This window comes from Clarias gariepinus, chromosome 7 (assembly GCF_024256425.1).
Source record: "Clarias gariepinus isolate MV-2021 ecotype Netherlands chromosome 7, CGAR_prim_01v2, whole genome shotgun sequence".
NCBI classification, from domain to species: domain Eukaryota; kingdom Metazoa; phylum Chordata; class Actinopteri; order Siluriformes; family Clariidae; genus Clarias; species Clarias gariepinus.
In genome coordinates, this window is record NC_071106.1 from 18,026,270 (window position 1) to 18,044,492 (window position 18,223).

Below are 18,223 nucleotides of genomic sequence, written 5' to 3' on the forward strand. Positions count from 1 at the left end.
CATGCAACTATAACGATGGCGATAACAAATGCGATGAAGATGATGCTGACGAAGGCTGGATGGCCACACAGGAAGTAGTGGCATTAGGGTGGGGTTCCTGTCTTGGTCATTGTTTTAAAGTGCTAATGGAAGGAGATGCAGCCTTATCCTCGTTACATTAAACAGCGCAGATAAGGAGCATGATTGCGTGGACGTATTATATCTTGAACTTTTTTTTTCTTTTTTTTCCCCCTTTCTTCTAAGCTGGCTGTCAGTATGTTTGCTGAACAAAATAATTTTTGCTGCATGTGTGACAGTGCATTTACTTGAATACACGGGTTAAGGGGTGTCCGTGTCCGTGCAATATGTATGTCCTGCAGTCCATAGGAACGACATGTAGTCTGTACATGCTAACATCGCTCTGTAAATGTGCATGATCTAACCTGACTGAATGTTAGAATTGGCATGTCTAAGATACGGATTATACTGAGCATTCCAGAATGTCTGACTAATGTCTTATCGTGGTTACTATGTCCTCTTTCCCCACCTACGTGCAATTCCCTATACAAGTGCATGGCTGTCTGGGTGGGAACTGCTCTCTTTGTGTGCCACATGAAATTCCCTCATCATCAGATAATGCACGTTTTGACAAATCTAAACCAGACATACCTGATAAAAATTTATGACGCAATACGAGTTCATTGTAACTCCTGATATTAACATTGATTTATAAAACCAGGTATAAGATATCAAAATAGACCTGTTCCTACTTTAAGGGATCACTATAGACTATATGTGTAAAAAAAAAAAAAAAAAAAAAAAAGAAAAGCTGGCTTTTAGAGTGGGTGAGTTCTGTTCGTTAGTGGATGAACCTAATGGACAGCAGGTGGCGCTAGCATCTCTTCTGGTCTGGTGGATGCTAAAGCCATGATGACTGAGCAAGAAACGATTGCCCCCCCCCCTTCCCCCAAAAAAAAGGACTGAGCTTCACGACTCTTGTTTTAGGTTGAAGCGTTTGAGAAACGCACACGCTGTTAATTGCGCAAGCTCCACCTCCACCGATCTCCTGAGCTCCACTCATCTCCACAGTAAAATCAGTCCTCATTTGCAGCTGTCAATCAAAGGTGTGGTTGAGTTGGTGAGCCTGGGCGGGGGGGGTGAAGGGGTATTAGGGTGGAGAAGTCAAAGGGTGTTGGGGGCAGGGTGAGAAAAGCTTCCTGAAGAGTCGGAAAGACGGAGAATGAATAGAGTTCTTTAGAGGCGCCAATGGGCGTATGGTGTCTAAGGAAGTGATTAAAGTGGGGTGCGGTGGCATTTTGTAAAAAGACATTTTTCCGTATGAATCAGGTGCCAGAGTGAGAGATAATTCGATGAGAGGCAGTGTCTTGTCTTAAAAGCCTCGTGTCAGAAAATGTAGTGGGCGTCCACGGGTTTCCTGAAAGCTTTCCTCTGCCACACGGTGTCGCTATTTTCGAAACGTTCCATCCTTCGGCCCCACCCAGCTGCATTCGTGATGCTCTTTATTCTAACCTCCAAGCTGACCACTGCCAACTTGCCCTCAGATATGTGTATCCTGCTATCCCAACCCCCCACTGAGTGTGTGTGCTGCAGATGGCTGTTCGGTGCCGGCGTGTGGCTTCGCGCAGAGAGCGAATGTGCTAGTTTTCGCCTGCAAAGTGTCCTTTCCTGTCTCCAGTCTCAGCAGATAGGGTTTCACTGAAACGAGCGAGTAAGGATGTATGTCCAGTGTCTGCGTCAGGGGATTCGCAATGCAAGCATGGTTTCCTGACTAATCCTTGCGTTCAAGTTTTAAAGATTTTCTTCTCATCCTTATTGATATCATGGAGTCCCTCTGGCACAGCTTGTAACCATTGCAAGTTCTACTGGTAATAGAGGATATTTTTTAATACATGGGGTTTTAAAAGATATGATATTCTCAAGTGTCGCCTAAAAAATCAAAAATGTTTGTCATAACCTTTATCATGTTTACCAGAGCAGAAAGAATTGGTTTATAGGTTGTAGGGGGGAGGACAAAGTTATCTCTCTAATCAAGCAAATATTAATTAGACACGCCGTGGGTGGCTCATCATACACGAACGCGTGTGGGGAAGGGGGTGGGGGGGGTGGGGGGGAGGGGGGGGGAGTAAAAGGGTCGTGAAAAGTGCACAGAACTTCCAGAACCTTCTAGGCTAAAACCGAAGGCCTCGTGAAGCAGGCGAAGCTAGTCTGGCGCCTCCATGTTGGATGACTGGAATTACAGTGTGGCGAGATGATTTTGTAAGTAAAAAAAAAGGAAATAAACATTTTTTTTTTTTTTTTTTTTTTTTGATAACGATGGCATTCCAATAATTTTGCCGTCGGTGTATCTTAAAAGATGTAGATGATCAAGAAAGGAGAGAGAGAGACAAAGAGAGAGGGCGTGTGCTTTGAAAGCTGAGAGGGGAAAAGTAGGTTGCAGCACATTTAACCTCCAGGCCGTGTCTGTTTTTCCAGGGCTTTCTGAAAAATGAGAGAGACAACGCACTGCTGTCCGCCATTGAGGAGTCTCGCCGCAGGGTAAGTTCTCGCTTCGCTTCGGCTTTCAGTCAGTTTGTCGGTCTACACACAGATCTTAACCCGGTATATGTTATGATTTGCATTTATAATGTCTGTCCGATCCCACCACACAAAAATGGTCTCGCGCACACACACACAGACACACACACAAAATCTTCCATCAATCAAGAGAAGACTTGATGTCCCAGCCTACTTGCATTAACATCTTAGCAGCTATTAGTGAGGTAAAAATAGGAGGCACCCGCCAGCCATTATCCCTCAGTCAATCAGAGGGCAGACTTCTGCCGGGTCAATATCTTCTCCATCTCACCACTTAAACTATTATCCCTCTGATTTGGGAAGGGTAAGATATCTGGTTTAGCTGTCTCTAATAGCCATAGCAAAAAAAAAAAAAAGTCAGTGTTTAGACATTTATTTATAAGTAATTCTAGCCAAGCTGCTATTTTTCAAAGACGTTACCCCAATGAGTATGATTCGAAATACCTCAAAATACGTCCGTTTTGGATTTTCACGCTAATACATCTTGGTTAAAATCTAGCTAATTAATTCTGCAGTCTGCATCTTTGGAGCTCTCGAGTTTTTCCTTGACTTGGTGGTAACATGTCACCTTGAAGAACCCCCCCCCCCCCCCCCCCCTTCATGTCACCACCGCGAACACACACACTCTGTTCCATAAAAGATTTTCCTTGCAGTTCAGAAGCTGTTTTAATTAGAACGCTCGCCATTACCACGTTGGCCCGTCGGGATTGCGTGAAATAGACGAAAAGGTCTATTCAATCAGGGTGTATGCTAAATCTGTAGCAGGCAAGAAGGCAAGACCCAGTTAGTGGCATACTTCCATTAGACAAGAGAGCTCATTGCTGAGCATCCTCAGTTTCTTTTTCTTTGGCCTGAATGGAGAAGGAAATGGCGATGGTTGCAAGGCTACGGCTGGCGGTATTTAGTGCACTGTAAACACACACGCACCAGTCCAGGCTACTCCCATCTCCCTCTGCCAGCTATTTTTAATGCATCTTGTGGCAGTTAACCTATTTATTCAATAACACTGTATAGTCTTTTTTACTCTCCTCCTTCTTTACTCCCGTTCTCTCTCTCTCTCTCTCTCTATATATATATATATCTTTCTCTCTCTCTCTCTCTCTCTCAGACATTCCTGCTGGCGGAGGAATATCATCGTGAGTCCATGTTGGTGCAGTGGGAGCAGGTGAAGCAGAGAGTGCTGCACACTCTGCTGGGGGCAGGCGAGGATGCACTGGACTTCAGCCAGGATGTGGAGGTCTATAAACACACACACACACACACACACACACACACACAGGCGCGCGCACTCACCAGTGCTCAGACATTCAAACAGAGTAATCAGTCAGTTGTTAATTTCATACTGCACAGTCATGGCACTGAATCTGGAATATTTAGATTCTGAACATGCTAGAAATAGAATTTAAAAAGAGCAACCTTTACACCATGGCCTAAGTCTGTGGACACATGACGGTCAAACAAGTTTTTGCATTCTGAATTTAGTACTGTTATGAACTCCACGCTTCTGGAAATGCTTTCCACTGGATTTAGGAGTGTGGCTGTGGGGATTTGCTCATTCAACCACAACAGTATTTGTGATGTCAGGTGAAGAGGTCAGGGTTCTGTGCAGGACACTCAAGTTCCTTCCACTCTAGCCTTGGCAAATGCAAGGCCTCTGTCCGAATCTCACTTTGTTCGTTCCAATGAAATAAAAATCACGGCATGAAAAGACAAAATATGATTTTTGTGTTTCTGAGTTCATTAGAAAGTGACACATCTTCGGATGTCCACATACTTTTGATCACATAATGCATGTTCTCAGCCTTCTGGTGTGTGTGACCTGGATTCTTTCGCATGTGGGCGGGAGTGGGATTAAAATAACAGTCCCACGCACATCTCTTGTTGGATTTCTACCGTATCCAAATACACGAATGAGATGCTTTGAAGAACATTTGATTTCTAATGTACTACCATATACAGGTGCCAACATTCAGTTGGAGTGCGTGTGGTTTTTATTAATATTGAAATAACTGTAGAAAAGCAAAATTTGAATGGTTAAAATCCAATGGTGAACATTTTGTCATGCATTATTTAAAGGTCCCATATTTAACAATTTCTATAACAAGCTAATTCAATTACATTCTATTTATACAGCGCTCTTAAAATGGTCACTGTTGCAAAGCAGCTTTACAAAAATTAGGGAAATGAGTATTAAATGTGTGAGCAAATATGTATTAAATTAAAAGCTAACACCAGTCTCGGGTGTCTCCTAAAGTAAGTGTGTGTGTGTGTGTTAATGGTTAAGCTAAACCCCTCTCATCATGCCTTTTTTTTAATACCTTGAAGTCCCTTTATTTCTAATCTTCTTTTAAAATGCAGTTTGAGTGTCTTGTAAATGAGATCCTGCTGAGCCACACCCCACCAGAGAACAGCAGAGCTGAGCAAGATGCTGGAGAAGGGTCTCTTATGAGGTCACAATAGGGGGATAATTTAATAGGCCTGTTTCAACTCCGCCCACTAAAAGAATGGAAACAAATAAAATAGAAGTGAATGTATTTTTCTCATTTTGTATGTTTGTACACAGACACTGGGTACCCATTTTTAAGTCTAAAATGACTAAAAAGTGAATTTTGTGTAATAGGTGCATAATAGGTAATAGGTATTGGTTAAACATCCCTTGTGTTTCCAGGAAAAGCCTTAAAGCAGTGCACATAATTATATAGCTGATTTTCTAATGGAATTCACTCTTTTTCCTTGAGTGTACTTTTTAATATACAATAATTATACAACATACTCATAGCATTAATACAGTGTTATTATTTTGTACTGTATAGTGAAAAGACACTTTGGGGGATTTTGTGCCAATTATGTGCTGGTAAATAAAAAATCCTGAGCTCCACCAGACAAGGGTAGATCTCAGGTTGCCAAAGACAATGGCGGGTAGGAATTGGATACGACTAAATCAATAAATTATTAATCTGGAAAATCCAGAGGAAAAATTAACACTAACAAAACATTATTCTTTAAGTAAATAATAATGACTCGATTAAATACAGACATGATTTTTGCATTCTGTAATTAGTTATAGCCTACTTTAATTTTGTCAATGTACAGTAATGTTACAGGATCATCATAATTATTGTTAAATGATTGGACAATCCCTCTGACAGTCTGTACAAAAAGGTAATTTTTCTAAAACAGAATTTCTACTAAACTTGTTGGAGAAAAGCTGTTCCTTTTAGATGTATTCACACTATAATCTAAATATATTGATTTAAATACATAGTTTATGTTCATATTATGAGGCCAACATTTGAATGGCAGATCAAATTAACTGTTCTGGCCTTTACACTACAACCATGTTCTTTACTAAACGCGTACAGAACGATTGCACCTGTTGTGTCCGAAGCATAAGGCATGTGACAGAACTCGATGCCTTTCTGGCTGTTTTTTACTGTATATCAGTGCCATAAAAAAGGCATGTTTTGACAGTCAGCACAGTAAGAGTAAGGAAATGATTTTATACGCCCTTTGCAAGCAGCATTCGTGACCATGTTGCTAAACCCTAACATACACTAAAGTTTTTATACCAGAAGTAATAAAATATGGTTGGGGAAAAATAGAGCAAGTATTAAAATAGACAATAATATATATTTTTAAATAATAGCATTTATTTTTAAATGCACAAACTGTTCCTTGTTCCTGCTGTTTTCTCACGTTGACTGTTTAGACAACTAGCTGATATAGGTTCTGAGATGTGCAGGATATTAAAGGATACATGTGTGAAGCCTTAAAAATGAATGTCTGACAATCTCAGGTCTCCGTCTTAAAAGGAAGGATTGAGTGCAGGCATTTGATTTGGATGTTGTTGTTGTAAATGCAGCATATTTTTAAATGTTTCAGCCACACCCACAGACTTCTAAAATGGCGGCCATTAGGGATTCACAAAGTGGACACAGTAATGTATTTCAATTACACCCTTGCTTTTGACCTGGGTAAAGTCTGGGCTGCATTATTAATGATTGTTAAATCATGTCATATTACATTATGATCATGTCACAAACACACACACACACACACACACACAAACACACACACACACACGTCTATCTACCAGAAAATTTAAGAATTTGTGTGTGATTGTATGTGTGCTTAGTTAGGTTTTCTTTTTCCCGATTTTAAGTATTAATGATCATTTCAATTTTCCATGTATGGCCTGCTGTTTACTTCCTGTGCTGCAAGCATACCCAGCGCTCTCATTCTGTTCCTTCTTGATCAATGTGCTTCTTGTATTAGCTTCCCCCCACCCCTGTATGTGTGATTTATCCAGACAAATTGTCATTCTTTAAAAGAAATAAATTCTTGTTTGGCCTGGGGCAGATTTTTCAGTGCGCGTGAGCGCTGTTGAATGCTGTGCGCTCAAGCACGGGTTAATTTCTCGACAGCGAGTTTTATGCTGCATTGATCATTGTATTTAAATAACAACAGTATGGTAACACTCCTGCAGCTCATGCACTTCTTCTACAGTCTTGGCAAGTTACTACATGCACAGCCTTAAATTAACAGCACTTTAGTGTTGTCTCTGGTAAATAAGTCTACACATGAACAAATTAAACCGATCACCTAATGTTTTTTTTTTTTTTTTTCGCCCCCTTTCACTCAGCCGAGCTTTGTAAGTGAAGTGGGAGCCCCAGGACGCAGCGCTCTGGACAGTGTCGAGGTGGCTTATGGGCGACAGGTGAGTGTGTTGCGTATGCACAATATTTACGTATGTATACCACAGCACTTTTGAACTCTTGGATCTCAACAGTCATAAGGTGTTCACTGTTTTTTCCATAACATGGCACTGTCAAGTCTGCTAAAACTGAAATCACAAGTTTATTATTATGTACTTGTTCTAATATGTTATTGTTTCTGTAGTAGTATGAGCTTCGTGTTTTTAATAGACTAAAAAGTCATAATTGTTATGATTATTTCTTTAAAGAGCATTTTTATAACACTCTGCCATGTTAAAGCTGCAAGTTTTTTTTTTCTCGCTTCTTTGTTTATTATTGCTTTAAAAGTGATGCGTGTGGAGGGATGACACTGCTGTATGTGTTAGAATGTACATGAAAACAGAAAATAATTACATAGTATTTGATGTGTCTATAGGTGGACTAAAATGTTTATTTTAACAAATAAAACAATATACATGATGCCATACTTCATCCAATTGAAATAGAACATTTTAGGATGTACTGTTAATAATTAGCTTCAAGGTGGTTCACATCACGCCATCTAGGTGTTAATTGTTTGCGTATGCCATTCCGCCTTTTTTTTTTTTTAAAGCTCAAGATGTTAATTTAAGTGGATTTGCATGTCCACTTAATCAGGTCATGAAATGCAAGCCCAGCATGCCGATTGATCCAAAAGATTAGATTGATTGGCCAGCTTGGGGCATTATGGGTTTTCTCTCTGTCCCTGCACAAAGTCGAGATCGTTGTTCTCCTGCCTTTTCGTTTTCAGTCTCGTCAGTTTTTTGGTCACTTCTTTCCTGCAGTCAACATGTGCCGTCATATTGCCTGCGGCATCCTGTTTCTAATCTTTGTTCTTTTTTTCGACGACCTTCTAAACATTTTGATTGTTTTCGTCCTGTTTTTCATCATCCGTTCCTTTTCTGCAAAGTCATAGCTCAAACTGCCACATGAACGTCTACGAGTATGTGCCTGAGCTTTATTCTATTTCCATCAGATCTACGTTTTCAACGAGAAGATTGTGAACGGACATGTTCATCCCAACCTGGGGGACTTGTGTGCGTCAGTAGCTGACAGTCTGGATGATAAGGTGAGTTCTAGTCATAGATTCTGATTACTTTCGTTTTTTTTTTTTTTAATGTTTATTTGCATTATGATAATTTAGTTGTCAGATTGTTAATATTGTGCGTGTGTGTGTAGAATGTGGCGGACATGTGGCTGATGGTGAAGCAGATGACAGACGTGCTGCTGGTGCCAGCCAAAGACACACTGAAGAGCCGAGTCTCTGTGGAGATGCAGATGGCATTTGTCCGTCAGGCCCTGACATTCCTGGAGAACAGGTTAGACAGCTGAGAGGACAATAGAGTTACCAGTGTTACTCAGACTTGTAGAATCAAATTTTTGCATTCATGATGTATTTAAATGACCTTTTTCATTTAACTTATTTATTAACCATGTATACATTAGGTGTAAAGTTGTTCTACATTTATTAGATGACTATACTAAAATGATGTGTATATCAAGCGCATTAAGAATAAAATCATAGTATGGATCAAAAACAACCAAGGGACAATATTTTCACTTATTTTGAAAAGGCAGAGTTTGCACACTGAAGTTTAATGTGCTTATGTTAAACAGTATGTATCCTACTGATATTCTGTTCATATAATAAGGTTTAGGCATTAGGTTGTCGACAATACACATGAATGTGTGTAAAGTACAAGTAAATGACGTTTAATAAATGTAAAATGTTTTCACAACAGCATAAAATACTGTGCAAAAGTCTTATGCACATGCAAATACATGCTATAGAGCAAGTATGCCTTTAAAAAAAAACACTTTAAGGCCAAGAAAACCATAATTAATCAATTAGAGTCAATATTTGGCGTGATATTTGGGTCTGAGGACTGTTTAGTACCGAGTAAAATGTTTGCGGTTATATAAGGAAATTATCCAAGTTTAATAAGCATCCTGCAGAGCCAACCACAGTTCCTCTGAGGACTTTGCCTGTTGCACTTGTTTTTTTTTTCTGCGTGCAAGACCCAGCAGCTTCCATTTTGTATAAAAGAAAAGAAAGCAGCACATTATATAAGAAACTATTTTTACAAAACAAGTATTTTTCTGTTACAGTTAATTTTGTGGTGGAATGCGGATGTTTAAAAATCAGAAATGTTTTATACTAATGCAATAATAATAATAAAAAGAAATCCAGAGAAATGTTTGTACTAAAAACACCTTTTATAAATGATAAAAATATTAAAGACGTAATCTAATTAAATACTTAATAAAATCATCCATTTTGCATCTTATGCTATCATCAACCTTATAAATTAAGATTCATTGCATCCATTCCAATTGCATCCTCTAAATTTCCTGAAGGTCTGGGAAAGACAAATAAAAAAAGTATCTTGTAATTGTTTTTACATATATTACCTTAAATGGACAAAAGAATTCTGGTATCCAAATGTATATATTATTAATTGAAAATTATTGTCATTAGCTTAGATACTAGTTGTGTTGGATATGCATGGTTACGTTCCATCCCATTACTCAGTTAAGAGCAAAATGCAAGCACTATACGAGTGGCCTGACCTAAAAAAATCCATTGAATACCACTGCTCCAAACATTTTAACACATTGTGATTTAAATAAAGTATACTTCATATCATGACCTCTTTTCCCAGCTATAAGAAGTACACCATGGTGACGGTGTTCGGGAACCTACACCAGGCTCAGTTAGGCGGAGTACCCGGTACTTATCAGCTTGTGCACAGCTTCCTTAACATCAAACTTCCCGGCCCACTGCCAGGCATGCAGGTACTGCGACATCACTGCAGCACAGCCCTTCCTTCACCTCACACGCTAATGTATGCCAGTGTATATCATAGATAACAAAGTGACTGATTTTCCCAGCATGAGCAAATAAGCCTCTTAGTTCAGATGTGCTGGTGAGAAGTGCACATGCAAATGCAAGAAGACCAAAGACAAGCTTCCTGTGTGTGTTTGTGCCTGGGAACAGGATGGAGAGGTGGAGGGCCACTCGGTGTGGGCTTTGATCTATTACTGCCTGCGATGTGGAGACCTGGCTGCAGCCATGCAGGTGGTGAACCGAGCACAGCACCAGCTGGGAGATTTCAAGACCTGGTTTCAGGAGTATATGAACAGCCCCGATCGTCGGTGAGTTCACACTGCATTCACACAAAGCCGAGGTCTTTTACTGCCTGTATACAAACATCATCTTTAGACAGAAACAGTTAATAACGCTGTCTTCTGTTTGATCAGCCTGGCACCGAACACCGAGAATAAGATACGACTGCATTATCGGCGCGTGTTGCGCAACAGTGCCGATCCATACAAGCGTGCCGTCTACTGCCTCATCGGCAAGTGTGACATCGCCGACAACCATGGAGAGGTAGCTGATAAAACAGAAGACTATCTTTGGCTCAAGGTAAAATTTTGCTTTAAAAAAAAAAAAAAAAAAAAAAATGTTTTCTCTTTTTAATAACTGCGGGCTACATGCAGTGTCCCAGAAGTCTCCAAAGGCATGGAAAATTAGCACTTTTAGCAAAATAATTTCCAAGCTTTTTCCTACATAGTTTACATTCAGAAAGCCTTTAAGAATGCCTTTGATGAAAGAAAATTGTATTGAAATGATTCTTATGGATCACGAAATTGTGGCAAAAATGTATGTAGACTTACAGGACACCATGTATTGAAACAAGATTTATGTTTTATGTAGATAATTATTTTTTGTAGTGTGGTACTTGTTGCTTATTTGTATTTTCATTTATTTTAGTTGTTATTTTAATCCTATTTGCAGTGTTTGTGAATGAAAGTAATTATTATTATTATTATTAAATATTAGTGGTGCACAATTAATTGCAATATGGACCTGTGCAATTAATTAATCACAAAAGGCTGCAATTTATTATAGGTTATATATGCATAGCCAGGAATTCATGTAGAGTTTGGCAATAAATAAGGTATTTGTTTATATTTTTAAAAACCTTTTCAGTTAAATAAATAAATAAATAAATAAATAAATAAATACGTTTGTATACAAGTTGGCATAATTAATAGTTAAATATCAGTATAAATCACAATTGCAATATGTCAAAATAATTGCAATGTGATTATTTTTTTATTATGAATATTTTTTTTATCAAATCGTCCAGCCTTATTTATCATTTTGTTGAAAATGTTAATCATTGGTTCTGCTTCATCCTTTGTCCCGTAGCTGAACCAGGTGTGTTTTGATGAAGATGGAAGCAGCGCTCCACAGGACAGACTCACTCTGGCCCAGTTACAGAAGCAGCTCCTGGAGGACTACGGTGAGATGCAGCCCCTTGATTCAGCTTCCCCAGATTTCCATCAGGCTGCAATTTATCATGTACATTTCCATAACTCTTCATGGCAAAGAAGTTCATAAAGCACTCTCTAAACATTAGACACTCTGGTCAAAACAAGGCACCGAGCCAATACATCACCGGCTGATTCCTTGATTAACACCCTTCTTGAAGGAAGCGATTCAGGAGGAGGAAATTTATTCTCCAGCAGTTACTCTGTCCTAGATAAGCTCCCTCTCCTCTTTTTGACTTAAAACTTCCTCTCGCTGCATTTTAAAAGACGCTGCGCTGTATTTCCTCCACCTGCCTGATGAGTCAATCTTATCTCTCACGATGCCCCACAACTAGGCTGCATTAAACACTTGTGCTGATAAGGGCCGCTCCACTTCCAGCTGCAGCTCTTTTCACTGCTCTTTTTATAAACGGCAGCTCGAATCTCAGCATAAATGAGAGGGGATTATTTTAGCTCATGCGAATCGAAAGAAAGCAGACAATTTAAGAGCTTCACAGCTATAGAGAATTTTGTGGAGCTCATTACTTGCTTTAAGGAGCATTTATATTTCTTTACGTGCTTATCTTGTTAGATTTACATATATACCAAAATATTCTATATATATGCAGTATATGATCACCTACTCAAGTGTTTTTTTTTTTTCCTCTTTTTTTTTTTTTTTTAAGTGATGCATGTGTGCTCGATAACATATCGGATAATTAACTCTTTGTTCCTGATACATTCTTCAGTAAACCAGTGTAAATGTCTCATTCATTAAATGTTTCCAATCTGCAACTTTTAGGCAGCATCGTTGTGGCTTATGTATCAACACTTCCAAAAATATTCACGACATATTGCTGTACTAACTGCTCCTGTGATTGTTTTCCACAGGCGAGTCTCATTTCTCAGCCAGTCAGCAGCCATTCCTTTACTTCCAGGTGCTCTTTTTGACTGCGCAGTTCGAGGCAGCCGTAGCGTTCCTCTTCCGAGTGGAGCGTCTGCGCAGTCACGCCGTGCACGTGGCCCTCGTCCTCTACGAACTTGAACTATTGCTCAAATCGTCGGGACAGAGCGCACAGCTACGTATGTTGTTGACACATTTATCTTGAAACTATAGCACTCAACGAAACTATTGGCATTATGTGTACTGTAGGTCTGTATATTTATTATAACTGAATATGCTTAATCTTGATATAATTCAGAGTATGGTTTTCCCAGCCACCTTTGAGAGATTTGAAGACGTCTGAAAATGGCCTATATGTATAGCTACATTGAAAAATGAATATAATAATCTTTTAATTAAATGTACAATGATGATTTAGATGATTTAAATATGAATCCCATTAATACAAATGTTATTATACCAAACCTAATGGCCATGTATAAATATTGGTGTTTATATCCTGTAACTGAAAAATCATGTCTAAAGAAGAGGGCTTTTGTATGATGCATCTGCAGTTTTCATTTTAAGAACAGTGGCATAGTATAATTAATTCTATATTTGGTGTATTGTTCATTGGCAATCATGTTTGTTCTCACAGTGAGTCAGGAACCAGGAGATCCCCCCATGGTCCGCCGCCTGAACTTCATTCGCCTTCTCATGCTCTATACTCGAAAATTTGAGGCCACAGACCCACGAGAGGCCCTGCAGTACTTCTACTTCCTGCGGTATGTACATCTCACTAAACCCAAACAATCCACCGCAGACCTGACCTTGGATAAGCGTTCAATTTGAACGGTTTCTCCTGAAAAGCGTCTGGTTTACCTAGAAGTCGTCTTACCTACAGCCTTTCTCTAAGAAGGGATGAATAATTCATGAGCGACTTTATGGGTTTGCTCCGACTTATGATTATTTTCCTGAATAATAAAGCCGTTTTCATACATCTAGATCTTTCGAGTGTTTCTGAAGACCATCTGGATGACGATTTTACAACCATGTCCTTACCTGTTATAAGCAAGATTGTGTGTGCATTTTTTAGGAATGAGAAAGACCACCAAGGAGAGAATATGTTCATGCGCTGCGTCAGTGAGCTCGTCATCGAGAGTCGGGAGGTAGGGTGGGGTTATGCCTTAGGAATTACAGTCAATTTCTGCTTTATTGCACTTCTTTGAATTCCTAACCTGGCTTTTTCCTTTTATAGTTTGAGATGCTTCTGGGAAGGCTCGAAAAAGACGGAAGCAGAAAGGTATGCCTCAAGGTTCTGCGTTCTGCCTTGCAGCGTTATATAACTCGCTGGCCTGCTGGAAGAACACTTTCTGCAATCATGCCTCTATTCAAACCTTTTCCCAGAGCTTTATTTCAGCTCATTGTACTCATGCTCATTCATTATTGTACCCATTCAGCTCTACACAGGCTGTAAAAATCTCCTATTGTTTCAGCACTCATGAAATACAACGTTTCCTTTGTTCTTTTGGTGGACAAGATTAAAAAAATAAAAATACAAGCGTGTGTCCTGAAATGCTGCCCGCCTCTAAAAAGGAATTGTATTGAATCCTTTCAGCCTGGCGTGATTGACAAGTTTGCCGGAGACACACGAGCCATCATCAACAAAGTGGCCTCAGAGGCTGAGAACAAGGGCCTGTTTGAGGAAGCTGTCAAGCTCTATGAGTTAGGGAAGGTTAGTGAAAGCATGACACAGGACCTTAGACCTTAATCATCATGTGCATGACAAAAAGTTGCATTTTTATGAGTTTCTGCTTTGCTACTGATAGAACCCTGATAAGGTGCTGGAACTGATGAATAAGTTGCTGAGTCCAGTCATTGCCCAGGTCAGTGCACCACAATCAAACAAGGAGAGGCTCAAGAACATGGCGCTGGGTATCGCTGAACGGTACGTCTCTCCTCTCTCTCAACCTTGAAAATATTGATTTATTACACACTTAAGGGAAAACTTTGCTGAAAACACATTGTACACTGGCTGTAGCTGTAATTTTTCTTGTCTTATTCTATACAAGGTAGTATTTTATACCAATGTCACACTGGGACATTAGTTCAGTTGTAGTAATGTTTAATAAAAGGGGGGACAAAACTGTGATCTAAGAATCAACATTTTCTGCCAATTCTGGAGAAACAAAAAACAAAGTTTGCTTTTGTTTCTAAACATTTTCCAACAACGTTTAAAGTCACATTAATGAGAAATCCACCACAGGAACAGTGCACATAACAATTATTGTTGTGCTAAGTGACAGCTTTACTTATTATGAGATGACACACACTCTGACGCTGTAGGTGGTATTAGCTATTTCAGTATACAAGTGTACAGATGAGCAAGTAAGAGAGCTGGACAGACATAAGTAATAAAGCCCTGCTGCAGTGTGCTTTCAACGTAGATGGGTTTAAATCCCAATGGATCCAGTAGGTAGAAGAATGGCAACACAGGGACCCATTAACCAAAATGAAAACGGATAGACAGAAAGATAAATTTAAAGTAAAAACTATTTAATTACAAAATAAATCTCGCCCAAGTAGTTCAAGGTCAATTTTCCTTTTTCTTTGGACTTAAATGGATATCTTGCTCATTCCGTAGAGAAGCTTTGGTTGTTGATGCTATTGTAATGCCGTTGTGGTTCTAGGTTTCGCACTAATGGTACAGCTGGAGAGAAGTCTGTGGATAGTACCTTTTACCTGCTTCTGGACCTCATGACCTTTTTCGACGAGTATCACGCCAGCCACATCGACCGTGCATACGACGTGAGTCAAGCTGGAATCGTATTTTCAGAAATGCATCATGTACCTCTTATTGCACTTGTATAACTTTTTTTCCTTTGTGTGTTTCAGGTAATGGAGAGATTAAAACTGGTTCCTTTGAGTCAAGACCAAGTAGAGGAGAGGGTAGCAGCATTCAGGAACTTCAGCGATGAAGTAAGAGTCCTCTTTATCAGCACAGTTCATAATCTTTTGCAGTGGAATTCAGCTGTCATTTAAATAATATTTGGTTTTTTTTTTCTGTCCCTACAGGTCAGACACAATTTATCTGAGGTGCTTCTCGCAACTATGAACATTTTGTTCACACAGTACAAGCGCCTGAAGGGGGCAGCAGCAGGAACCCCGGGCAGGCAACAACGTGCATTAGAGGACCGAGACTCGGTGGGGAAAATCAGAATTGTTTTAGAGCAGAAAGACGATTTTATAAAAATAGTTGAACAATAGCAAGACGCAGTTATTACACTCCTGTTTTTAACTTTTAACATGGTGTGTAACTTCACATTTATTAATCTTTATTAAAAAATGTCATCTATACTGGGTAATAGAGTGTAGTTGACATGCATGTGAACCATGGATTAATTGCAAACTTTAACCATCATAGAGCGAAACAGTTTTATTGATGCTGTATGGCGTTATGTATTTGGGCTCATTTCTGAGCGCGTAATATATTTTAAGCACATATTGTATTCAGTGAAACGCTCTCGCATATACATTATGATCGATGGAACTCTCGTGCACTTGCTTTCTGCTTATCCGTTTTGCCAAATGACATCCACTCAAAGAGCCCATGTCATTACTGGGACTCCTACTGTACATTAGATATATATGCACATACATTGTTTTACTAAAATAAGCCTTAGTTCTTTATTTCCAGGATAAAAAAAATGCCAATTTGTCATTCACTGCTGTTCAAAGGAAGAATGTCAGTACTTTAAACAATAGTGAATGGAAAAAAATAGGCATCATCTTTCTATTTAAGACCATTTGTTATATAGATTCTATAAGTAAATAAATATAAAGCAAAGTTATATTTGTTTTCCCTTTTCTGTGCTATTAAAATGATCTGAGCCAAAAATCGTGATACGAATTAACCCACAAGCTTTGTGAGTTTTCACACTTGGTCATCTACTGACTAAGAAAAGCACCCTGAGCACGCAATATTTTAGATATCATTAGGGCAGATTGATTGTGTCAGATTTTTTCCTAGTAATTTATCATTATTTTTGCCCTTTCGTTCCAAAATTTCAGCTCTTGATGAGTTTTCATAGAGTGCTAGTTATATAGATGAAATGCGGACTGCTAGTAAAATGTTAATAATGCAGTGTTGTCTTTCACATTTGCATGCACAGATACTGCGCAGCCAGGCCCGGGCACTAATCACTTTTGCTGGGATGATCCCATACCGCATGGCCGGAGACACCAATGCCAGACTGGTACAGATGGAAGTCCTGATGAACTGAGAAAAAATGCATGAGAAAATGTCCCTGCAGTTTTTCTTTCTCCCATAAATTTCTGAGTTCTAACTCCCATTAATTTTGTTTTTTCATGATTCATACCTTTTGAGTTTATATTTGTAGTCTTTTTTTCATAATTTTGAAAAAATAAAAAGAAATTCAGTTTGTTTTTGTCTTTCGGTTTTATTTATTTCCTCACCACCTTATTTCATTTGAGTTCTAAGCCTTTGTTTAATTTTATGTTTAATCCATTTGATCAAAATCATTTATCATTTACCTCAATCAGTTTTGGATACAAATTCATTAAACCATATTTTCAATCTGATGAACATTTGTCTAGATAGCTGTAACCATTTACTTTCACATTTCTACAGAATATTCATACTTTATTGAGGTCGACTTGAAACACACCACCATCGCTGTTTCCCTGCCATGATGGTTGACCACAAGTCATTTATACAAGAGGTGTAGGAAGTGAAGTTGTTTCATATGTGGCATTTTCACCACAGATGGAAAGTTTTAGAAGAAATGTGCTTTAGCAAAATGTGGGATTTAGCAAAATTAAAATTAGCATCTGGAGCTGCTGTACTAATTTTACTGTTCATTACTTTATTGCAGTGCAGTATTTGGTACTATAGTCAATCCTTATAAACCACATGGACATGGCCATTATATGGTCATTTAACATAATTTTTAAACAAGCCATCTGCATAAGATGGTGAGTGTGTGATGGTTTGTTAAGATTGTCCATATGACTACATGAAACCCAGAAGACTCGAGCAGGAAGCAGATGTCAGGATGAGGTGTGTGTGCTGCAGCTGGTGTTGTGAATCAGGCCGATGCCACACGTCCGCGATAACCCGGCTATTTCACAACACCAGGGTGGCCCCACACTGCTGCCAACATCATGAAGAAGAACAAATCCTTTGACTGCTGCCTTTTTCATATGATTTTAAGAATCTGTTTTATACACTTGAAATAAAAATGTTGGTTACGTTGCAAACTTGTATTTCCGTGTTGTTGTTTTTTTATATTTATTTTATATTACAACTTTTTTTTACTTGCGTCTTTGTAAAAAAAAAATTACATTACTGATTTGCTTGTTAACACACTTGCTGTTCCAACAACTACAAGTGTTCTATGGGCCCGTAAAGCGACCACTTTTCAGAACCCTGCAATGTTAATTCTTTTGTATGGCTAATTATAGAAAATTAATCAGAAAGCTGAAAAGAAGACAGGCAACAGGGGAGCACCTGTGGACAGATTTGTACGATCTGCTCTAATTGCACAGTAAAGAACCCAGCAGTGAGCCTTCCAGAGCAATTTCTGTTGAAATAATTACTTAACCTAGAGTTGCACCTTGGGTCACATGTATTTGTGGAACTGAGTGTGTATGTTAACGAGGAACTAAAGGAATGATTATTCGGTGCCTTAGGCCA

At 38.9% G+C, this 18,223-nt stretch overlaps 1 protein-coding gene across 1 annotated transcript in view; it reads left to right on the forward strand.

Annotated features, from left to right (window-relative positions):
- nup93 (nucleoporin 93) overlaps positions 1 to 16,951 on the forward strand; it is a 29,135-nt gene extending 12,184 nt beyond the window's left edge. The window contains exons 4-22 of the mRNA XM_053500789.1: positions 2,473 to 2,535; positions 3,683 to 3,811; positions 7,217 to 7,291; positions 8,284 to 8,376; positions 8,487 to 8,626; positions 9,971 to 10,103; positions 10,306 to 10,463; positions 10,569 to 10,734; positions 11,524 to 11,617; positions 12,516 to 12,707; positions 13,166 to 13,292; positions 13,604 to 13,676; positions 13,766 to 13,810; positions 14,126 to 14,242; positions 14,337 to 14,455; positions 15,198 to 15,315; positions 15,403 to 15,486; positions 15,583 to 15,711; positions 16,680 to 16,951. Of these exons, the coding sequence (XP_053356764.1) occupies positions 2,473 to 2,535; positions 3,683 to 3,811; positions 7,217 to 7,291; positions 8,284 to 8,376; positions 8,487 to 8,626; positions 9,971 to 10,103; positions 10,306 to 10,463; positions 10,569 to 10,734; positions 11,524 to 11,617; positions 12,516 to 12,707; positions 13,166 to 13,292; positions 13,604 to 13,676; positions 13,766 to 13,810; positions 14,126 to 14,242; positions 14,337 to 14,455; positions 15,198 to 15,315; positions 15,403 to 15,486; positions 15,583 to 15,711; positions 16,680 to 16,790 (2,166 nt within the window). The 3' untranslated portion in view covers positions 16,791 to 16,951. The remainder of the gene's footprint in view (positions 1 to 2,472; positions 2,536 to 3,682; positions 3,812 to 7,216; positions 7,292 to 8,283; positions 8,377 to 8,486; positions 8,627 to 9,970; positions 10,104 to 10,305; positions 10,464 to 10,568; positions 10,735 to 11,523; positions 11,618 to 12,515; positions 12,708 to 13,165; positions 13,293 to 13,603; positions 13,677 to 13,765; positions 13,811 to 14,125; positions 14,243 to 14,336; positions 14,456 to 15,197; positions 15,316 to 15,402; positions 15,487 to 15,582; positions 15,712 to 16,679) is intronic.
- The last annotated feature ends 1,272 nt before the right edge of the window (positions 16,952 to 18,223 follow it).